The 24,566-nt window shown below is 46.5% G+C and overlaps 1 protein-coding gene across 2 annotated transcripts in view; it reads left to right on the forward strand.

Moving 5' to 3' along the window:
- Positions 1-24,566, forward strand: part of FLI1 (Fli-1 proto-oncogene, ETS transcription factor) — a 121,855-nt gene that overhangs the window by 82,486 nt on the left and 14,803 nt on the right. For both annotated transcript variants that reach the window (XM_042904583.1, XM_042904582.1), the window contains exon 5: positions 7,030-7,095. In XM_042904583.1, the coding sequence (XP_042760517.1) occupies positions 7,030-7,095 (66 nt within the window). The remainder of the gene's footprint in view (positions 1-7,029; positions 7,096-24,566) is intronic.

Below are 24,566 nucleotides of genomic sequence, written 5' to 3' on the forward strand. Positions count from 1 at the left end.
ATTCTAACTTGACGTGGGGAACTCCCTTTCATGCCATGTGAAACCATTCAGGCCTGCTTTCTGGCAGGTCCATAAACAACCAAAGTCCCCATTAGGGTTTCCTGCCACCAAAGAACCCAAGCCACAGACCCCGAAGCAAGACCAACACCTGCCCCAACGGCTCAGGCATTGGCTAAGGTCGCCCCTGGTAACCATGATAGAGGAGCACAGACACTAAGGGGCAGAGGAGTGAGCGGGTTGTGAAGCATGAGGGCCGAAGCATTGGTCTTTTGGGGGCCACAAGTACGAGGGCAAGAAAAAGAGTGCCTCGCTGCTTCTTTCCTTCTTTCTTTTCAAGAATATTTGTAGACGTTGAGGAAGATAGGCCCCATAACTACATATGTAGATATGCCCCCAAAGCAATAAAAATATGAAGTTTCCAGAAAGTTGTTTATGAGCGGAGGAAATTTCCAGGGTGGAGAGGAGATGGAACAAGGTGCCTATGTGATATGACGCTGAGCGCAACAGCTAAATATGAAGTGCTCGGTGCCATGATAGAAAAACCATGTCTGCCTGCAGAAGCAAAAATTAAAATGCTGTATGAAGGCTCAAAAAAAGAAAATAAAACCTGCCAGAGCATAGTATGGTAATAGTCCAAGGGCCTTTTGAGGAACCTAAGCGTAAAATGATGCACCATCATGGGAAAAAAAATTTGATTCATGCTTCTCTTCAACTGGTGTCTCCCTTTGGATTCTGGCCTCGGGGACGCTCTGTGTTGGGCGGTGTCTGGCCAGCTAAGACCCCTGAGGGAGGTATGTGCCTGGTGACTGTCTGCGCGCAGGATTGCAGGGAACCCTCCCCGTGCCGACCAACATGCCTTCAAACACTTTATTGTTTTTCCAGACTTACTTCCAGCGGATGTTTTGTGCTCAGGCAGGGAGGCCGGTATTTTGGGGACAGAGGTTGGGGCAGCTGAGTGGAGGCAGGGGAGAGGGGTGCTAATTCCTGGTGCTTTGTCCTCTGTCCTGTTGTTGAGGAGGGGGCCGGGGCTCAAACATCCCCCACTCTGGCAAGAGGTGGGGCGCAAGTAGCTGAGCTCCTCGACGCAGATGGGGGCGGAAACGCCGTGGGGCTAAGGAAAAGTCAGCCGAAGAAAACTGGAGGCCCTCTGATTTAGCTGGAAGTCAGAAGACGCCACATTCGTTGGATCCTTCCAACGTATCTGATCTTTCTGGACTTGCACAGAAAACAAGGAAACCATGTGGGGTAAGAAGCTCTAGCACCAAATTCACACTTTCACTAAAGGTGCTGGAGCATTTGCTCTGGTTGTCTGGGAGGGGAGCTATACCTTTAAATGTCAGACACCACACTTCAATGTTAAAATGTATTTTCCCCGGGGTGGAGAAGAAACAGTGGTGTCCTGAGTGCCTCTATGCCCCGTCTGGTGGCCTGGCATGCCCGGATTCATCTGGCCTGCTTGGAAGTGCTTGGTCTCTGTACTTCAGCTTTTCAGCTGTCCCAGACAGAGTGGCCGTCCCCTACACCCGCGCTCTGTAACATCACCCGCACTGGACATGGGAGGGGGCCGGTGGGGGCGGGGGGCTGGGACGGATGCCCACAGTACTTGGGACGATTCTGGAGTCCCCCGGGGACACCGGGGCTCAGGTGTGCATCTCCCCAGGTGTCGTTCACTGTACAGGGACAGGATGCCCCCTTGTGGACACCACGTGGACAATTGTTTATAACCCCCATTTTAAAGCCGAAGCAACTGAGGTCTGGAGGGCTTCAGAAATTGGTTCAAAGGCGGACGCCAGTGGAGAGCAGCCTGGGAGCTAAGCCCCAGGCCTCCTAGGTCTCAGTCTGCCATCGGCCCGCAGCTTCCTGCTCTGATGTGAGATGGCCCAAGAGAGAGAGAGACAGGAAGCTAACCTCCCTTCTCTACCTTAGAATTAGCCTCGTGCCCCTGACGCTTCCATGTTGCCGGCCAGGCCACTTTCCCCACAGCATTTTCTGTTTTCATTTGCGCCAAGAGATAAATGCTTTCCGAAACTTCCCTGTGGCCTCCTGGAATGAGGCAGATTAAAGCCAAACCTATCACCACGCTAACCCTGTCCTTCTTTCTTCCCGGTGCCGCCCCACACCCTGGACCCGCCAGGCCGCCCCACCAGTATCTCTGTCGGGCACACCCCGTTGGCAGAGGCCGTATTTACAGGCCAAGGGCTGCGGGAAATGAGATTGGGCCGTCACAAGGCGCGCTGGGGACGGACCTCAGAGGAAGTGAGAGCCCTCCAGGCTGGCAGTTCAGACTCAGGGCCACTGGGGGGAGTTTGGGCTTTCTGGGAGCCCAGAAGGTTCTGGGCTTGGGGTGGCCAGAGGCCGAAGAAGGGAAAGGAGTCCTTTGTCATTTTACAAAAAGTGGAGATCTGTATGTGTTTCGGAGCCTGACCTGTGAGAAAGTGCCGAGAGACCATGTTTTGAAATCGCGGTGGCGCAAGAGAATGATATATCGTGCGGCAGGGAGGCTGCAGAAAAGGTATCTATCTTGAGTCCGATTTTTAATTTAAACTTAATGGAAAACACATTTTGCGTTCCGCGGCCTTCCCACCGGCAGCCTCAGATGGTTGGGCAAAGGTGATGGGTCCGGGCAATTAAGCTGGTGAAGCATTATCCCTTCCAGGCCGGGATCTGACCAGTAAAAGAGAACAGGATTCGGGCAGAACAAAAGACCAGATTGCCCTGGACTCAGTCGTCCAGCCAGGCCTGTTGTTGAGAACATGGAGCCGTATTTCTCCGCTCCCTCCTCCCGCCCCACCCCTACACTTCAGCCAGAGCCATTGATGCAGCCCAGAGAAAGGGAAACCCACATTCAATAGGCAGGAGACAAAGGCTTTGGCACCGGAAGGAGGACGGTTGTCTCCCCGGCTCCAGGTGTCCCCTATGAAGAGCAAGTTACGTTGGGGGAACGTAGAACCAAAGAAAGACCCATTGTTGGGCCTCTACCTCACACCTGCAAAGCTTCACTCTGCTCATTTCCATCGTTTTGCAGATCCCTAATATGATATCCAGTGATGGATGGACTCAAAAAGGGGAAATTATTTTTCCCTTATGCTTTCACTTTGCAAAGGCCAGTCCATTCTCGGCAGCAGTCACTTCATGCTTTCCGGGGCCCCGGATTAGCGGATATACTTATATGCCTGTGTCCATACATTAAGAAAATAAATAAACGTTCTAACTGAAGGGTGCAGAGTCGAGTAAAATTCATAAATGCACAACTCAAGAAACTGGCACAAAGGGAATCCACTCGCTTGGTTGTTGTTGTTGTTGTTTTTAAGTTTATTTATTTTGAGAGCAATAGAGACAGCACCAGTGGGGTGGAGGCAGAGAGAGGGAGAGAGAGAATCCCAAGCAGGCTCCACACTGTCAGTGCAGAGCCTGATGCGGGGCTCAAACTCAAGAACCGTGAGATCGGGACCTGAGCCAAAACCAAGAACCGGAAGCTTAACTGGCTGAGCCACCCAGACACCTCTCCACTCACTTGTATAATCACCCCCCAGGTCAAGGAGTAGACCAGAAGCCCCCTTGCGCCCTCTCTCTGTCCCCCACTCCTCCCTAGCAAGGTAACCACTGTCTTGATTCCCAACGCCATAGGTGAGTTTTGTCTGTTTCTTAGATTTAGCCTGAAGGCTGCAGGGTCTTCTGGACTGAGAACAGGTTTTGCAGATAAACCAGAATGGGAATCCTGGCTTCCTGGGCTTTGTGGCTGTGTGACCCTGAGAAAATGACTTGACTTCTCCCAGTGCTGATCTGTAAAAGGAGAAGAACGTGACACTGGCTTTGCCTGGCTGTTAGGGATAAAAGGAGAGAACAGATATAAAGTGTCCGGTGCATACTGCTTTCAGGAGAGTTGCCTTCCCTCCTCCTATCACAGCCTGTTTACTCCAACAGGACGACAGGACGGTGTCAGGAAAGATTAGGAGCTCACCTTAGCTCTACACAGATGGGGCCTCAAAGCAGGAGAAAAAAAAATCCAAAGCAACAGAGCGAGAGACGAGGCTCCAGGAAAGACCTTCTTGTATCAGAACAAATTCCCATAAGAAAAGGGTGTGCTGTGCCACCCCCTGTAGCCTGAATAACTTGTCAAGTAAAAATCGGAGAAGAGAAAGGATGTCAGTCCCTTGGGAGGGAGGCCAGATGCCCCCCAACCAGCCCCTCCTTCCAGGAGTGAAACTTGAACCAGGAACGGTCTTCAGGGCAAAATCCTTTTCCTAGGTTACCATGAAATATGTATTTCATGCAAGCTTTGCAGAGGTCAAACGACCCTTTCTCTTGGCTTTCTGGGAGTTTCCTGTGGAATTCATATGTGCCCAAAGAAGAACTTTCACCAAGGGGAAAATTTAATAAATGTGGTTTATCTAAGCTTCGTGCTCTCAGCTAAATCTGCACTAATGACTCAGGCAGTTTGCTCCTCTGAGACCATCATTTTTCTTTATTTGCTCCAGCCGTGAGGTTTCAGCCTGAGGGAGAGAATGTCGGGGACAGAAAGGCAGACATTCTTGGTCTTACTCCTGAGACTTTTTTTTCTATTCCCTTGGAACGCTCGGTTCTATTTCTTAACCTCCTTCCAGTCATGGAGGATTATTTCTTATTGCAGCAGAACCCGTCCGCAACTCCAGGTCCAGAAGACAAGACAAATGCTCAGCAAGCTCTTTTATAAAGGGGTCATTGTATGTCATTGTGGTGTCTGTGGGAGAAGGGGTATAAAAATAGTAATGATAACCAGCTAGCATTTGCTGAACACTTACTATGAACCAAGGTCTTTTTTGAGCACTTTACAGGTATTATTCTATCCAATTGTCGCAACAACTGTGCTAAGTAGATGTTGTTATTAGCCCATTTTATTGTTTTTAAAGCTTTTTGTTAATGTTTATTTACATTTGAGAGAGAGACAGACAGGGCGTAGGCGGGGGAGGACCAGAGAGAGAGGGAGACATAGAATCAGAAACAGGCTCCAGGCTCTGAGCTGTCAGCACGGAGCCTGACGCGGAACTTGAACCCATGAACCATGAGATCATGACCTGAGCCAAAGTAGGACACTTAACTGACTGAACCACCCAGGTGCCCTTTAAAGCTTTTTTTTTTTTAAGTTTATTTATTTATGGAAAGAGAGAGAGAGCAAGAGCACAGGCAGAGAGAGAGAAAGAGAGAGAGAGAGGGAGAGAGAGAATCCCAAGCAGGCTTCACACCATCAGCTCAGACCCCGACGCGGGGTGCGAATCCACAAACTGTGAGATCATAACCCGAGCTGAAATCAAGAGTCAGACGCTTAACCGACTGAGTCACCCAGGCACCCCAGCCCATTTCTGACACCATTTTCTCTGTGGCTTAGAGAGATTGGGTAAATTGAGGGAGGCTACTGAGCTAAGGGTTAAGAGGCAGGTCTAACTTTCAACTCTTGTCTGCATAACAACTGTATTGAAATGAGGTTGTCACAGCCTCACCTGATCCTTGATGTTTTTCAGAATGGACTAACCAAATGCCTCTGGTTCTTGGGATATTATACGCACGTGACTGTTTCCTTTCTAAAATGGTCTGCACACATCCACGCTTTGGCATATTGTGGTCTCAGAACCGCCTCCACCCCGCCCCTCTTTTTCTCTTGGAATGGTTTCAGAGCTAGAAGGAACGGTCGCCCAAGCCACAAGTCATAGGTGCTGGGCAGCTGGGTGATTCCCGTAAAATTCTCTCCCTCGTCGTCTGGCCTGGAAGGGCACACATTTTCTCCGAGGCGCACAACAAAACGCCCACAGCTGGGTGAGGCAGCGGCTGTGCTCCTGCAACCCCGCCATGACTGGAGGCTAAAAATAGGAGCGTCTGCCAGCCCATCCCCTGTCCTAAGCCCTGGCACCCAAGTCAGCCGCCCGTCTGCAGAGGGAAGGGAAAATTTGCAAAGACTTCCCCAGCCTCCAACACCTATGGCAGGCTTATCCTGTCCTCTGCAAAAGCACATCCCACCCCTGGTCTTGAGGGCACTTGCGAGTTTCCCCAGGAGACTCTCGAGGAGAATTGCAAACATGCCTACAGTTCACAAAACGAAACTCTTGGGTTCTTTTGAAACTAAGGAACAAGCCCCATTTTAGGGGAAAGAGGGAGTTTTTACGTGCAACAGAAAAGAACTGTCACCCCTGTGAAATTCCTAGGGCAGTGCCCGGTATGAGTAGTTACGTGTTAAGGGTTCATCTTAGGAGATGGGGTAGCAGCACTCTGGAAATTGAATGTATTGTGCCCCACGATCAGCTGTGTTCTCTCAGACATTTGCAAAGGAAGGCGAGGGTTACTACCGGCCCTTCTGCCATCCTGACCCCTTCCCAACCGCCAACACTCCCCTCCATTCTCAGTGACCGATACCCAAGCATCTCACCCGCCAGTAAAATGACCTGTCTGTAAACCCACCGGATACCATAGCACGCAGGAACTGTATAGCCGCTTCTCCAGGGTGTGGCAAAACTGCAAACTGCAGGCCAGATCGGTCCAACTCTGGCCCATGGACAAAACAAAACAAGACAAAACAAAACAAAAACAAAGAAGAATGTACAGCAGAGACTGCAGTTAGCCCACAAAGCCTAAAATATTTACTATCTGGTCTTTATAGAAAAAGCTTGCCAACTCCTCCTGTAGTTTAACCCCTTCGTTTTGCTGCTGCAGAAATCAAAGTCTAGACTTCCGTATGGCCGCACAGGGAGAGTCTTAGTCCTGTGCTCCTGCCATGATGGGGTGTGGACACCCAGGAGCTTCAGAACCGTAAATATGGCTGCTGGGGAGGGCTGTGCGTGTCCCACTCACGGGTATTCTGTCCTAACAAGCTCTGGCCGGAGCTCCAGGAATCAAACACTTTCCCCGCAGGAGGCAGGATGGATTCCATGAACTCTTTCTCTCAAGGAGCCATCTGTCTCTCTTACCTACCCGGATCTATTCCCCTCCTGACTCCCTTCTCCTCCCATCTTCTACTCCTGATCTACCCTTGTTATAACGCACTTTTGCTTTGCCTTACAGGTTCACTGTTGGCCTATAACACGACCTCCCACACAGACCAATCCTCACGACTGAGTGTCAAAGAAGGTGAGTCTGTTCTCTCATGCATTTTCTTCAGTCCCAGGAACGGCACGGTTCCATGCTGTTAAGATTGGCGTGGGGAACTCCAAATCGGTGCACTCTTAACGTTAAAAACAAGATCGGTGGTTATTTTATGAGCAAAAACTGGTTTATGTGGGAAGGGCAGAGAATAGCAATTCAGGATAAACAAGCTATGGCGAAAGCATAGGTCAGCCCAACAAACAAAGGAGAGAGGAACATTATTTTATGGAGAACATGGAGGAAGTTGGGAGGAGTTGTGAATGTAAGTCCACTGGAGACAAGTAAGAGTTCAGGGGTGATGACAGCTTCTCATTGGCTGAGGTGCAGGGGGTAGCTGATTTCTTATAGGAGATATAATGTACATCTTTCCCTGTTGGAACCTGTAACTGATGATTCTTTCCTGTTGAGATTCATCTGTTGTGGTAGGTCATTGACACATCTGTTGAAGTCTGTAATTGACCATTCTTCCTGTAATTGACATGTGAGTTGTACTGCCCCCCTCCCCCCACTAGGTCTCTCTGGCCCCCCAACTCCATTTTATTGAGGTTTCCCTTTGTTAATTTTCAAGCACCAAATCTTTTGTTCTGCTCAGATTTTTCTAGCACACAAGGAAAGAAGCCAAAGCATATCCCGCTTGCACTAACTGCAAAAATGCAGCAAGGTTTTGGGGCACCTGGTTGGCTCAGTTGTTGAGCGTCGGACTCTTGTTTCAGGTCAGGTCATGATCCTGGGGTCATGGGATCGAATCCTGCATTGGGCTCCACACTGAGCATGAAGCCTGCTTGAGCCTGCTTGAGCTTGAGGCTCTCTCTCTCCCCTTCTGCCCCTCTGCCCTGCTCACACACACACACACTCTCTCTCTCAGGAATAAAAATAAAAACATTTAAAAAAATACAGCAAGGTTTTTAAATATCTTGTAATGATATCAAAGATAGGACTTGACATTGTTACCCCATGAAATAAAAGCTGTTGCTCTTAGAGGACTGCACCCTTTCAAAGCTGGAAGTTGGGGGCTTTTTTCTGTTGAAGATAATGAAATGAAGATTTTTAAGGATTCTTGCAAAGCCACATTGTAAGGGTCTCTTTTTTTTCCTAACAAATTTTAGCAACGCCAATTTATTTTTAAAGTGGTGATGTGGGGATTTGGTCTAGTGGGTTTGGTTTAATTGAGAGAGACAGGAACAACCTCAACAAATGGTATTTACCAGTGAGGATTTGATTGCAATAGCACCTCTCCACATCTTATTTACGAAACATTGTGAGGATGTGTTGTTCCAGATACTGTGTTAGATTCTAGGCATTTATTTTATTTATTTATTTATTTATTTTTAATGTTTATTTATTTTTGAGACAGAGAGAGACAGAGCATGAACGGGGGAGGGTCAGACAGAGAGGGAGACACAGAATCTGAAGCAGGCTCCAGGCTCTGAGCTGTCAGCACAGAGCCCGACGCGGGGCTCGAACTCATGGACGGTGAGATCATGACCTGAGTGAAGTCGGATGCTTAACCGACTGAGCCACCCAGGCTCCCCTAGATTCTAGGCATTTAAACAAGTGAATGATTCATGGTACCTAGTTTAAGGGAGAAAAAATGTAAGTGAAAAAAATCGGCCCAAGGCAAAAAGAAAAAAAAAAAAGAAAATCCACGGAGGAGGAGAATTTTGAGTGGCGGCTTAAAGAGCGAATAGGAGTCTGATGAACACACTCCCTTCCTTGACTTTCTACTTTGCCACTTTTGTACATCTGCTGTATGCCCATCACTCACTTTGCCCTCTCCCCACCCCCCATCAACCCTCAGTTTGTTGGGATGAGCACTGGGTGTTGTATGGAAAGCAATTTGACAATAAATCATACATATATATATATTATATGTATGTAATATATATAATAATGCACAATATATATATTTTACATATATAATGACAGTAAATCATATAAATATATATAATATTACATATATATATATATATATATATATATATATATATAATGTACATCTGGTGTAAAATTGAATGAATGAAGGCAGAAATTTTCCATGTAGGTTGCATGTAGTATAGCTCAGCATAAGATTTCAGAGAAACATGAAGCTCTTCTAACAGAAAAGCCTTAAGGAACATTGATTCAGAATCCTTGTGAGTTATGGAGGAGGCAGACCCAAAAAGCATGGGTGTTTTGGCCATGGTCACACCTTTGATCACATAGAACTTTGTGTTTCCTGTTAACAATTTATAATCAGATGATAACCAGAGAATTTAGTGAAAGGAATATACAACATGGTGAATCTGCTTTTAAACTTTTGTGGTTTCATTTATTTCCTCTCCCCCGCCTCCTACCCCACGCTGGGTCCATGCTACTGTTTTCCTTTCCAAATCACATTTTTTTGGATTTTGCCATGAAAGCTAAAGTCATATTGACTCATTCTGCAGTCCAAGCCACATTTTACTTGCTGACCTAGTTAACATCATGTTGCAGATGTCTTAATAGAGAAAATATATTATAGTGACAAACATATTAAATTCGAGGTCAGGGCACCCTTGGCTTGGTCTGGGGAGATCACTTCATGCCCCGCATCTTCGTTTCCTGTCAAATAAAAGGACTGAACTAAGTCAGTAGGGGTTTGACTCTTGAGCTCTGGGCTTCTAAAGGGATGTTCTAGAACCGCAGGTGAGGGCTCCGCCTTCATCAGGGCCACACTGTTTTGATCTGGTTTATTTATTGAGTTAAAATTTCGTTTGAGGATAAGGATCCAGCTCTTGGAAAGAAGGGGGTAAGCGAAAAAGAAGGACTGAAGGGAGAGAGGGAGAAAGGGAAGGGGAGGAAAGGAAAAGAAGGAGATCCTTCAAAGTTCCTTCAGTTGTTCAGGCTAAACCCTGCTGGCAACCAGTGAGACTGGGGCCGAGCCAATGAGAGAATATCTGATAATGGGCTTAAAATAAAGACTTTCGTTTAGAAGCAAGTCTGAATTGAGCTGCATTGATGAGCTGCAGCTCATTACTCCTCCAGGGGTCTTAGCTTTCAGCCCTCTCCTTTACCTACCATACTGCATTTCCTTCCCTTGGCTCCTTTGTGTACAGGGCGGCCGAGCATTTGCAGTGCCACTGGGCTTATTCAGGCTTATTGCAGGAGTAGCTCGCTCTTGCTGGGCAACAACCCCTCTTCTGAAATGAATTAACTGTAGTATCCAGGCAAACGCACGCTGCCAGGACCTCATTCAGGTGGTGCCGGGGCATTTATCTCCCAACATCGGCCCTGGCCTCTAGAGACCATTAAGTCTGTGCTTTGCAGGTGCATCTTTTGTCCCCAGTAAAGCTTTCCACTTGAGCTGTCTTGCTTCTGTGTTGCCTCCCCCCTTGTGAGGTGGTCTGAATCTGTCTGAAAGGCCCATCATCCACAAAACAAAGTGCATTAGCAAGACAAAGCTAATCAGGCTTCTCTCTCCTTCCTTTTCACTCTCCTCCCCACCTCTTTCCCTCTCTCTCTCCCTCTCTCTCTTCCTCTCCTGCTTTTTCTCTAATAGCTGTCTTGATTACTGAAAACATTAAATGGAAAACTCAAGAGAAAACACCGAGCCACCTTGACTCCACGTTGTTGGAATAAGACACACACACAGCCCCAAACAAGCCCAGAGTTCTTCTAGAGCAACAGAGCTGTGTGTGCGTGCGTGCGTGTGTGTGTGTGTGTGTGTGTGTGTTGTGCCTCACAAAGGGCAGGTGCTGGCATCACACACAAAGGAAAGAAGTTGAAGAGATGATGTCTATTGTGCTTCTTCCATTCACTTATCAAATGAGAGTGCCTTTTTCTTTAAAATGGCATAATCACCCTTCCAGCTTGTCTCTTGCAAATGATTGCACCCTCGGAGGGTCATTTGTGCCCAGGAAACAAGGCTTGATTTTTAAAATTAATTTATAGCAGTCTCTAAGCCGCTTTACCCAACGTATTCTATACTCGCAGATTGGACCCAGTTAAAACAGTTGTGCTCGCTTGACTTTACTTATCAAGGCTAATGCACTTTAAAAAAATAAATTAGGACAGAAGCAATTGTTACCCATTTACGATAGCAGCCACAACCGTCGTCTATATAAGGTTTTGTAATACCTTAGACACCCTCTTGCTTTGCCTCTGCTTCTGACCTGGAAACATCCTGAGAGGTAGTTAAGACTGTCTCCGTTTTGGGGAGAGAGAAAGCGAGGTTCAGCAACTTTAAGTGGTTCGCTGAAGGAGCACACAGCTGGTCAACAGCACAGCAAAGACTCAACCCGGGTTGTAGGAGTCAAGGTTTCCCTGCTTCAGATGGTCTCCCTGGCAAATACAGCTTTTCCCTTGTGGCCCGATTTCCATGCAGACAGTATCTGGCCTATATGTTGTCACAGCAGAGATCTGAAACTTTGCCCATTATTTTCCCCTGTGGCCACAGTTTTCCCCAGTGTCATCTCCTTCCATGCCCCTGTACTGTTCTCTTTTCCCAAAGATGAAGTCATACCCAACCCCTGACTGTTCTAGTCTGAACTGCACAGAGAATCACTGAGAGAGCTTTTGAAAAACACTGGTGCCCGAGAGCGGATATTGTACAACTCCACTCCTACGAGGCACCTTGAGTAGGCAAATCCATAGAGAAGGAACATAGAATGATGGTTCCTGGGACCAGGAGGAGGGGGGAATGGGGAGCTGTCGTTGAATGGGTACAGAGTTTCAGTTTGGAATGATGAAAAAGTTCCAACGGTGAAAGTTACACAACACGAACGTACTTGATGCCCCTGAAATGTACACTGAAAAATAGAACAGTAAATTCTGCGATGGATGTTTTGGCACAATAAAAAAAAATGAAAAATTTAAATGAAAAAAATGATTAAAATGTTGATGCCCAGGCCCCAGACATGACCAATTCTACTTCAGAATATCTAGGAGTGACACATGCACATTGGGAATTTTTTAAAGCTCTCCAGTTTACTCTCATAAGCTGCAGCCCAAATTGGGAAGCCTATGCTACAGTGCAGACACAAACCAGAAAGAGGAGAAGGAGACCAGCTCAGAGCCTCCCCTGACCAGGGTTTTCCTGGAGATGCACTGCGGGGGTTGATCTTGACCTTTCCTGGCCTCTCGTGAAGGAAGCCCGGGACCTACAGGTTGACTGATGAAGGTGTGGGTTGAGTGAAGGGACCACGTGATCAGGATTCATTCTCTTCATCATTGTCATTGATGATGTGATCGTTATCACTGATTTTAACAAATTTACATTAGCACCTCACTTCACATCTCAGAAATTCCTCTTATAAGCCCTCACCGTATGTATCTAAATAATACATATGGTATCGGTACCTTGATTTTATAGGGAGGACACTGGGGTTCTGGAAGTTAAGTGGCCTTACCAGGTACATCCGCAACCTGGAGCTGGGACCACTAACGCCAAACCTGTTCTCTCTGCCTTCCATGTGGAGGTGGGAGTGTGTTTGGGGGTGCAGGTCAGAGCTCCACCTTGTTTTCTGAGTAAACCTTAGGGACCCCCAGTGCTCTCAGCTGGAAAATTAAAATGCAGTCATCAGCGCACCCCTCTGGTCCAGGGCTGCTTTGCATGGCTAAACCCTCATTTCCTTAGCTCCTCATGCTGGATCTATTTAAATACCTCTGCCTCTCCAAAAGTCAGAGGATATTGAGCTCCTTGTTTATTAACTCCTGGAACTCATAAACCTGCCAAGGGCCCATGTAGCACTGAGCTTCTTGCCCCAGCCTGGGAAGGCTTTCAGAACCGGCTGCTAAATGCAAAACCACTTCTCCACTGCGGGTAGATTGTCAGCCTGTGGAATAGCCATCGTTAGCAGTTGCCTTGGCTGATGGATAAAAAGTCTGTCTGCTTACACTCCAAGTATGGGAAAGAGGGGGGGAGAAACTACCTTTCCGCATCTTTTGGAGAGAAATGCCTAACTGGCACTGAAGATCGTGCTAACAAGAGCCCGGCTTCCCTCAAGGAGATTTCCAGATGGCAGGGGCCTGTGCACATAGCAACAGCCCCTTTTTTGCAGCCCTTTATTGTTTGCCAAGCATTTGCACATCCATTATCTCATTTGCGCCTCATGCCATCACCAAGAGACAGCAGGGCTGGTATTATTATTATTATTATTTCATTCTGTAGGTAATGAAAACTAGGCACAGAGATTACGGGGTTCATTTGAAGTCATCCAGGTCTTAGGGTACAGCAGGGCTCAAACGTAAGCCTCTGGCTTCTTTCCTCCCTCCAGGTTGTTTCTCATATCATCATCTCAACATATTTAATTCAAGCATGTAATGATAATTTGAATTAACTAAATTATTTAATTCATGCTCTGAATTTACCTAAGGTAGATATTCCTCTCTTACTTCGGCATTGTAGCATCTTAATTAAAAACTAGGGGTGACTTGGGGCACCTGGGTGACTCAGCTGGTTAAGTGTCTGACTTCAGCTCGGGTCATGATCTCGTGGTCCATGAGTTCAAGCCCCGCGTCAGGCTTTGTGCTGACAGCTCGGAGCCTGGAGCCTGCTTTGGACTCTGTGTCTGCCTCTTTCTCTGCCTCCTCCCCTGCTCTCACTCTGTCTCACTCTCTCTCTCTCTCAAAAATAAACATTTAAAAAATTATATAAAAAAACCTCAGGGTGCCTGGATGACTTAGTCAGTTGAGCATCTGACTTTGGCTCGGGTCATGATCTCACAGTTCATGAGTTCAAGCCCCGCATCAGGCTCCGTGCTGACAGCTTAGAATCTGCTTGGGATTCTCTTTTTCTCTCTCTCGGTCTCTGCTCCTCCCCAGCTCATGCGCGCTCTCTCTCTCTCTCTCTCTCTCTCTCTCTCTCTCAAAATAAATGAATAAGTTTAAAAAAAGAAAAAACTGTACACAGACTGTATGATCCTGGACAAGTCACTTACTTTTTCAGTGTCAGTTTCTTAATGTATAACATGAGGACAATTTTAGTACCCCTCGAGGGCTGATACAGTACTCAGAAATCACTTATTAGTGTGGTATCTGACTTTCCAATAAGTGCTCCATGTTTGCTCCATGAATTGTAATAATAGTTGGCATTATTGCAAAATAATTAGAATATTTTTGAGGGGTTCCCATTTGCTGACACTGTGCCGAAGGCTGAGAAGGGTACCTTAGCATATCACCTGGTGTGGCAATACCACGGGTGAGACACCGGCAGTGCGTAAGGTCTTCTTGGGGAGATGCACGTGGAACTCATAAGGAGTAAAATGAAATTGCATATAATCAGTTAGAAAAACACATGCTACGTACAAGAAGTTCTCTGAGACTCATGGAGAGATGAAAGAATCATTAAATGCAAATCCCAAAGAGATGTGAGGCCAGAGGTGACGTGGGCCCGGCTGAGACCACACGGGGAGTGAAGGCAAGTGGCAGAGCTTAAAGTCACTCGGTACCTTGGTCAGAAAGGGACCAAAATTCTGTGATTCGCGTCCTTCTCCACCTTATTCCGTCACCTCTTCATTTATTAAGAACCTACCGTGTTTGGGACACTGGGTGGAGCCCCAGAAACATGGTGTGCCAACCAGCACCTGCCATCAAGGGGCTTGGAATCAGAGATCTGTAGATTACGCCAGTAAGCAATTAAATAGTGTGTGGTGGAGTATGGGTGATGTATCACCAGATCTTGCCATTCCCCCTGCATTACATCCTCTCTGGGGTGTCCTTTAGATGATTTAATTTTCGAGGTCGCAGTTAAAGACGGGACACCCCTGGAAGTCTTGGAAATGGCTGTGGAAACCAGGGGAAGGTGGTCGACCCCAACACCAATCAGTGGGTCTGGGCCTGCCATGTATGTGTGGGGGCCGCAGTGTGGAGGCGCCATATGTGTTCAGGCTCGATTTGGGGAAGGGGACCAGGGGAGCTTCTCTGGGGGTGTATGAGCATGCCCCGTGGGAGCAGCAAGGCCTCCCAACAAGGCTCATGGGTGACATGGGCGTGAGGTAGGGGGCCCTGCATGGACTCTGGGTGGCTCACGTGAAGCTGAGAGACCAAGTCCCCTTGGGCGTCTCCCTGTGGGACAGGAAGCTCAGCAAAGGAACCCAGAGCCAGGAATCTGTTTCAAAATAATGGGGGCTGGGGAGGAGGAGTGGGTGGGAGGAGAGCTAAAAGGACACTGGCCCTGAGTCCTTGCTTGTTAAAGCAGGATAAAGGGCCCTCTACGCTTCTGTCGACTTCTGTCTCTGCGTTTCTACGCCTCTGAAATTTTCCACAAGTTAAAAGATGCCTTGAGAAGTTTCGTTTTGATGGGAAAAGACACAGAGATGAGCTCAGAATACGTATTCCTAAAGCTGTGCACTGTGCGTGTCGCGTAGTGCATGAGGGTGATGCGTCTCTGAGTACAGCATTTGGGGGAGAGTGGGCTTCGGGCAGCCTCCTGAGTGTAGTGTCTCTGCAGGAGGGGAGGGTGAGTGTGGGGTTGGGCGTGGGCACGCCTCGGACAGGGCAGCACGTGGGGGATTGCTCTGGAACATGTGTACCACTGTGAGGTGAGCTCCTGTTATTTTTAGGGAGTAAATAACCTCTCTAATGGAGCAGGTTAGATGGTTAACATGCACTTAGAATTTAAGGGTATTGAGGCCTCACAGGAGGGCCTGTTAAGAACTTTGTCATTATATGTTTTTCCTTTATGGTGAAACACCCCTAATCCATTTTTAGCAAAGCAGGGATGATTGCTGAATGTGTGTGTGTGTGTGTGTGTGTGTGTGTGTGTGTGTGTGTGAGAGAGAAAGAGAGAGAGAGAGAGTGCTGTTTCTGTGGTCCAAAGTCAGGATTTATGATTATAGAATAGACAGTAGCTTGCTCTCTCCATTTTACTTTTTTTTAAACTGTTTTTCTTTGAAATTCCAGAGTTAATGTTTTGTCTGCTTGCGATCTGACCCTCTTTGGAGAGCTACATGTTTGTGTGTGTGTGTGTGTGTGTGTGTGTGTGTGTGTGTGTTCACCAGAGAGAGATTGAAAGAGAGAGAGAAAGAGAGAGAGCTGGAAACAAAGAGTCGTTGTCTCCAAACTGTAGCAGGCAGGAAACCCCAATCCCAAGGGAATTTAGCCAGCCAGCCCTGTCCCGGAGTCAGACTCCAGCTCTCTGAATTCAATTTGACAGCTTGTCTGGGACACTTTCTAAGTAACCATTATCCTTCCTTTCTCTTAAGTAAAAGCACTGTTATTTTTTTCCATGGGTGTGCTGTGTGCACTGTTATCACACATGTGTGGCTTCCACACAGCGACTAGGACATGCTTTCTCTAAATTATTGGAAACACTTAGCCTGTTTCCTAAGACAAGTGTAAATTTGTTCCAGAATAATGAGGCAAACGACTTTCAGTATTGTACCATTGCAGTGTTAGAGGAAGGTATAGAGGAATTTTGTTGGGACATTTCTTTTTTTTCCCCTTTAGTTCTAGTTAAGGAAGGAGTTCCCTTATTTGAAGGAGCTTATCTGTCTCAGGAATATTCAAATTGTATACATTTTATTCCTTTGAGGATTTAAAAAAAAAATATATCCAAGAAAAGATCTCTTGCTATGATCATTCCCCTCAGTATCTATGTTGGATTGACTGACTGCCTGTTTTAAAGAAATAGACCACCATACATCACACTGCAGGAAGAGAATTCAGAGGTTTCTCTTCACTGCAGGAAGAGAATTCCAAGGTTGTATGGGGCAGACACACACACAACTATGGTGACTGCCTAAAGTGCCAGGTGGGAACTTCTCAGTCTTGGCTTCCTCAGTTACTCAGATCAATTGACTTTGCCACCACAACATGGTGGAATTGTGAGGCAAAACCAGCTTTTCCGTGTGAGTGTGTGTGTGTGTGTGTGTGTGTGTGTGTGTGTGTATTTGAAGGCTGTCCAGGTTGAGCGAGGCAGGATCCACAGGCACATGTCCCGGAACAGTCTAGGTGTTTTCAGGGTTCAGGAATGGGACAGCTTTGCCCAATGGCACATACCCTTTCTCCTCTGTCTCCCCCCGCCCCCACACCCCAATCTATGTCTTAGAAAGCCACATTCTGAAATCTACCCCCTCACCCCCAAAACACCCCCACCATGGAGAGCCAATGTTGTAGTTGAATATTTGATGGAGAAGAAATGTGCCTCACACCTTAAGGTGCAAGTCAGATGATATCTCCTCAATATGATCATCCATCTGTTCCCAGAGAGCTTTGCTTGTAGCCACTGTTTCCCCCGTTTAGCATTCAATGAATTCTGTCATAGTAGTCTTTTGTCTTACAAGACTTGAAGCATCTTGGAGATGGGGACTTTGTCTTAGACAAGGCCACTGAATCGATGGATGAAAATTATAGGCAAAATGCCTTAAACGACTCCCAAGAGTTTACTATACAACTAACTCTTCGTGCTGTTTCCCAATTTGAGAGTGATATTTGGACTTCATATTATGTAGAGGTGGTATGGAACTTGCCTTTCCTTTCTACCTTGCCTCCAATCTCCCCTTCACTTGACCCCCAAGGTGATTCTTCGGAAGCTATGATCAGTCCCATCCAGGAGGAAAGGGAAGAGTTTGCCGAGAACAGATTCTAGTCACAAGATGATGGTTCTCCTTCACCCTTGTGGCCCAGTTTTGATCAGCTTAAGCTTCCCTTGGAGGCCCTTCACATCTGGGTCCTCCGGCTGTGTGTTCCATTGCAAAAAAAGGCAAAGGAGAACCAAGCCAAGGAAAGTAGCATCGCAGGAAAAATGTAACTCCTACCGACTTCAACCTTCCTCTCCTTTCCTTCCTTTCCTTTTATCACATTCCCCTATAATGATAACAGCTAACACTCACTTAGTGGTTACACATGCCAAGAACATTCTATTCACTTCACGTTTGCACTTCATAACAACCTCATTTAGTTGGTACTATTATTATTCCCATTTCACATATGAGAAAACTGGGGCACAGAGAAGTTAACCCCAAATCACAAAGCTAGTATGAGAACTGGGTCTGTTACTGCAGCCTCTTGCCCACAGGGCAGTTCCAAGGCCTCACAGTTGCCTCTTCCTATTCCATACACCACCCCATGGAAAGGCCAATTTCTTCCAGACAGCTGATGTCACCTAGCTACTAAGGTGACATGATTAGCTTAAGGGATTCCTGCTGTGGTCCAAAAAATCAGGAACCTGACTCAGTGTCTGCATTTCAAGAAGCAAGTTAGGTGGTTTCACAGATGTGCTTTTCATTAATATGCTTTACGATTTCCATGACATTACACGTTCTTTTGTATTCAATATTACATTTAAAAGAATAAAGGCAAAAGAGAAGAGATCTAGACAAGGAAACGATATATTATGGAATACTAGGTCAATCAATAAGGATGGCAACAAACTTAATCTTAATTTTTTTGGTGTTTATTTATTTTGAGAGGAAGGGGGCGGGGGAGAGGGAGTCCTAAGCAGGCTGCATGCTCAGTGTGGAGCCCAATGGCAGGGCTCCATCCCACGACCGAGATCACGACCTGAGCCAATATCAAGAGTTGGACACTTAACCACCTGAGCCACGTAGGCACCCCACAGTCGTAATTTTTAGAATGAGGGTGAATAGATATCAGTCTAATAAATCTATTTGTGAAACGTCCCTCAAATCACAGCCAGTAAGCAATCCCTTGCCTCTATAAGCTTCATTGACCCATGGTTCTCAAGGAGGAGAAAGAAAGATACCAGAATGCCTGTGAGCATTTTGAAGACATGTGCCAGGACCCTCTAGCCACCCCACCCCACACACGCTTCTCAATTCCTGTGTACCTGTGCTGGGTGAAGGGGCCCGGGATGAAGTCAGAGCTGAGAGATTTGTGTTCTTAGAATAAGTGCTTTCCATTGCTTCCGAAATCTTGTCCCCTGACATCACCCCACCATGGGGAGCCAGAGCTTTATTTGAATACTTAAGGGAGAAGAAGTGTGCCTTCCTTGCTCTGCATCAGCACCCTTTCTGCCACCACAGTTTTGGCCTTTTCCTGTCCCTGTGCCCAAAGGCACTCAGGCCCCTAGTCCTGGTCCTTGCTGCTTTCAAACTCCCATGTTGGCCTTCCTGCCCTCCTTGGGCATGTCTTTTGTCTATATGTTTATTGAAGCTGCTCTTAGATGCTCCCTGGAGAAATCAAGAACCCAATCAGCACCAACTTGCCCAGTAACGTTAATGACTGATGACAATGAAGGGATGAGCTCTGCTGCATTTTAAGAAGAGAAAATGGCTTTAAGTAAACCTAGGAGGGGGAAAGAGGAGAGGTGCAAGGCTGTGGGAAAGTATTTGGAGGCCACTTGACCTCAAGAGCACCCTTCCAATCCCTCAGGCAGACAACAACTCCTCCCCTGCCACTGGGGAGGGACCTCCCATGGCAGTGCCCAGTGGGGTGCAGCTCCCACCCCAGTTAATGCCAGTTTCTCGGTAGGATCTCACACTGACTAAGTGGGCCATTCAAGTTCTGAATCTCCAATTCATCTCCAGACTCTTGACTCTTGCTATTTTAGGCCTCTCATGTCTACCAAGTTTCACTTTGACTCAGACATTTCATCCCATTCCAGATAACAGAGCTACGACTCAAAATGAAATTGGCCTTGGTTGATGTAACTCCATTTCTATTACCATGTGGTCTTGGTTAATAATAGAAACTAGAAGTGACCCCTGTGGCTATTTTGAGTAGTGAGTTCCCAAAGTACTTTGGAAAGAAAATAGGAAGTCCAGAAGGGCTCCAGAGGACCTACTGGTGGCCACCTCGAAACAAAATATTCCAAATGCACTTGTTTTGCAAAATATACTGATACAGAAATTATACAGGGAGATTGTTTGGAGGAAGTAGTTATTGTAAAGTCTTTGAAGGAAGCTTGCTTAGTCTCATGCTTATAAGACAAATTCCATCTTCTCTCTCTCTCCAGAGAGAGAGAGAGAGAGAGAGAGAGAGAGAGGGAGAGCAGCTTCTTTCCTGCCAGATAGAGGTGTAGGGGTTTGGGGCATCTTCTAGTGAAAAGCCAAGACATTGATAGCATCGTTTGTTATTTTAATATAAAAGCTTTTCCCAAGTTCTTTGTATAGATGTTAACAACTTACTCAGTTTAGAGAAGCTCCTATATAAGAAAATAAAGAACTTATTTCTCATGAAAGAGCCTTTGGGGAAAAGATCAAGTCTTTGAGGAAGAAAGAGTACAGCTAGAAACCCTAACCAGGACTTGTGTGGGCTTTTCCTCTCTCATCTCGGGGATTTGTAAGCTCTCACATGGGAGGGTCAATAAAAAGTTTAAACATGCCTCCTTGATAAAGCTCAGATTCTTGTGTCAGGCATACTCTAAAGAGGAAGTGGTAGTTAAGTGGTATTATTACTTTGTCTATTAAAATTCAACACACCTTTCAAAGCCCATTTCAAGTCCCACCTTCTTCAAAGTTATTTCTTCCTTACTCCCCAAGACTACAATCTCCTCTCAAACCCTGACCACACTCACAAACTATGAACCTAATTACCTAATTACAAGATCACCTCGTAGTGTTGAATTGTGAGTTTGGTCCTACGTCCTTTTATCCAGGATGTTTGGTAAATATCATTGACAGATGGATGGACCCAGTTGATGGATTCACTGGAGACGAAAAATCTAGTCTTTGACAATCTAATTCAATATTTACTCAATCCTTATGCTTCACTAAAGAGAGAACCAAAAGAAATTAGCTTTGGTTGACACAGAAAGATTAACTCCCTATCTCCAATGAATTAAACTCTGGAACAGGATAGCAGAACAGGATAGTGGCTATAATTCTATAGGACACTTTGGAGTATATAAAGCATTTTCACATACATGATCTCATTTCTCCTCAGTAGAACCCAGTGGGGTTTAAAAGGGCCCTTTGGTTTCCAAACTCTTAAATTTAGAAGAATCATCCCCCCCCCCCCCCCGGTACCTACCTTTTACAGATAGGTTAACTGAGATTCAGAGAGATTAAGTCCCTTGCAGCTGGTCACCAGCAGAGATGGGAAGCAAATGACGGAGTTCTGAACCCCAACCCAGAGTTCTAATTGCAGTGAGCTGTTTCCCTGCTTGGAACAGATTAAAGAGAAGTTACTGAATTCCTTCTAATGAAAATCTTTAGGTGCACTTACTAATACCACAAACGACCTTATGCTTGATAAGATTTAGGTACTACTTGTCCAAAGAGATGAAAATCATTCTTGCTATAATTTTGAAAAACCTGTGAGCTTAGAAAGTCTTTGGCCTGCTGGCAGAATAATTATCAGTCCTGCCCAATATCCTAGGGGAGTTTAGAGAATGGCAGTTTTTATGCTATGAGTCATACTTTCAATTTCTATTAAAATTCTTATACGGCCACATATGCTTTCTCTCAGGCTTTGGGCCTCCAGGCCTGTGCTAATTTGCATGTCTGGTTTAGATAATGTCTGAGGTCTCTTCCAGTCTGAAAAGAAGCCTCTGATTCTATTATATAAGTGAGATCGCATTCCACCTACCAAGAAGTGATGGTTCTTCTTCTTTAACTACCGTGTTTTCGTTGTGTGGATACAGGACTCAGGGATGAGAGCATTTCATGCTTACCTGCCAGGCCACAAAGATGGAGTATTCCTTCACGATGAACTGACCTGTCCACTTGTCCTACACTGGCCCCAGAGAACCATTTCGGATACAGGTCAAAAGGCAAATCGTAGTGTTGGGATTTTAAGTTTCTGGATCTGAATGGCAATCCTAAGTCCACGTGAGGCTGAGACCCTAGCGTTACCAATTACCCTGATTCTACATATGCAGAAATTGGTGAACTCTTTCCTGGACTAGACTCTCACCTTTTACTGCCCTCACCCAAATGTCAAAAGAACACTGTCAGGTTTTTTTTTTCACTAATTTCGCTGTCTTCCAACACAGAATAATTCTCACTGACCAAAGAACTAGTAAAAGGGCATTGACTTTCCAGGAGGGCTTTCAGATCAACATAGGCCCGTCTGGTCGCTCTTCCTGAGAACATGATGGTGCTGGGGAGAGCTCTATTTTCACGACATTAGACAGCTCAAGGCTTCGCTCCAATTACGTATTTTCGGCGAGGCCCTCCCCACCGCTGGGCTGTCTATTTCTCTCTCAGTGTTTTCCTTTTCTCCACAGCACTCACCACCTTCTCCTATACGATGTAGTTTGCTGTTGGTTTTGAATGTAAGCTCCACAGAGCAGGGATGTGCATCGAGCCGTCACTGTATTCTCAGCACGTAGAGCAGTGTCTCACAGAGTAGCAGACTCTCAATAAAATTTGGCTGAATGAACGAATGGGTTGTGGGATAGGAGATATCGATGAAGTCCAATAAGCTAGTGTTGGGGAGGGGAGGAATCTTGGAGCGGGCGAGGGAAACGAAGGCAAGGAAGACACAGTCCCTCTCTTCCAAATGATTATCGCCAGGCAAAGGGGGATACGAAGAATTCACAAGAAGACAGAACAAGGAAGAACAATGAACATCAGACTCTCACCAGAGAGCCTTGAAAAGAAAATGATGCCCAAACTGACTTGTCGAGCAGACACAGGCTGGTACCCTTTATGGCCAGAGCGAGTGAGGACCACCACGCCATGAAAATGTCAGCGCAGGTCCTTCAGACCTGGGTCCTCAGCAGGGCCGAGGGGGCCCAACACAGACTACCTCGCATTTCTCCTCAAGCCCTGTTACCTAAGTGAACTGTTAGCGTTTCTTTTTCCTACTTGGAAGCCTTTTAAAACCTGAGGCAGGTTTGACCAAAAGCCTTGCACTTCAGTTGTGTCTACATGGCCCAATGTGGAGGGGAATGTGGGCAAACACCCAATTAATCTAGTCAGTGCGGATTGCTTTTCCACATAAGGCTGGCCCCAAAAATCCCACTTTGAGGCCTTATCAAAATAAATACGTCATTTAGACTCCTGTGTCGTTCAGACACAGAGCCCATGGGAGAAACAAAGTGAAGGAAGGGTCCAGGCTCAGCAGGGAGAGTCACGTGACTATGGCAAGGCCGCGCCTGGCGAATGCGCCACTCGCCTTTCCAAACTTTTCGTATTTAAAAACCATCCATTTTTTTCCAGGCATTTTTCTCATATGTCCTTTTTTCCCTTCGCACATATAATATCTTAAACAGTACCTCCATTATGCTCCACGCAGTGGGGCTGGTTCTGAGGCTGAGGGGCTGTTTGGATTCCAGGACAAGATCCTTGAGCAGAGGAAATCTGATCCAGGATGTTTTTTTTTCTGTGAGTTCCAAGTTTGAGGAAAGCCTTCCCTAGATATTTCCCTCCTCCTGAGGTCTCAGTGGAAGCCAAGATCTTCTGTTGCTCTTTGGAACATAAGATGCCACTGAGGTGAAGGCGAGGCTGCTCCTATAGAACGGGTTGAAGTGAGGTGAGGACGCAGCTCTGAGCATCGAGGCCGGCCAGGCGGGGACCTAGAGTTGCTAGCCATTGGGTTGATGCTAGACTCTTAACACCTAAGCCTACTGTACCAGCAGGCAGCCCATAGCCACTGCCCCTCGCCATCTTCTAGGGAGGTGTCTCTCACACAACGGTCCAGGCTAAAGCATTTCTTGTTTCAAAAGAGAGCCCACACTTGGGGCGCCTGGGTGGCTCAGTCGGTTAAGCGTCCGACTTCCAGCTCAGGACATGATCTCACAGTGGGTGAGTTTGAGCCTTGCATTGGGTTCTCTGCTGTCAGCAGGAGCGCACTTTGGATTCTCTGCTCCTCCCTCTCTCTCTGTCTCTGAAAAATAAATAAACATTAAAAAACAGAGAGAGAGAGAGAGAGAGAGAGCCACACTTGATTCCAATTTGGGGATCCCTGATTCAGGAGCACAGGAATGGAACTATTTCTTCTCCTTTATGGTTTCTCTTCCTTTCCAAGGCCTTCCTTGATGAACTTTTTAACCTCCACTCTCCAGATAAACATTTTAGTGGTGCAAGGAAGATTGACTCAGTTACAGGTATATGGTGTATATTTTTAAGTTGCTGTTCATCAAATGTTTGTTTCCTCAGAGCAATCCTATAAAGCACGTGTTCCTCATCTTTTTGAGAAAAGAATGACCTGAGGTTCAAAAAAGCAGAGTAACCTTTTGACCAGAATCACCCAGCAGAGTACAATGGCAGAGTGAGGATCCGAACCTAGAGCCAACTGCTGCTTCTTTTTTTTTTTTAATAAAAAAAAATTTTTTTACATTTATTTATTTTTGAGAGACAGAGAGAGATAGAGCATGAGTGGGGCATGGGCAGAGAGAGAGAGAGAGAGAATCCAAAACAGGCTCCAGGCTCTGAGCTGTCAGCACAGAGCCCAACGTGGGGCTCAAGCCCACAAGCCGTGAGATCATGACCTGAGCCGAAGTTGGACGCTTAACCGGCTGAGCCACCCAGGCGTCCCCGGAGGCCAACTGCTTCTAAACATTGTGTCATAAGCCCTGGAGAAGCCCCAAGGCTTACCACAGGAAAAGGACACCTTCACAGGGACTTCCTGTGTCCTGCATAAACAGCCAC

The sequence above is a fragment of the Panthera leo genome, chromosome D1, assembly GCF_018350215.1.
Source record: "Panthera leo isolate Ple1 chromosome D1, P.leo_Ple1_pat1.1, whole genome shotgun sequence".
In the NCBI taxonomy this organism is placed as follows: Eukaryota; Metazoa; Chordata; class Mammalia; order Carnivora; family Felidae; genus Panthera; species Panthera leo.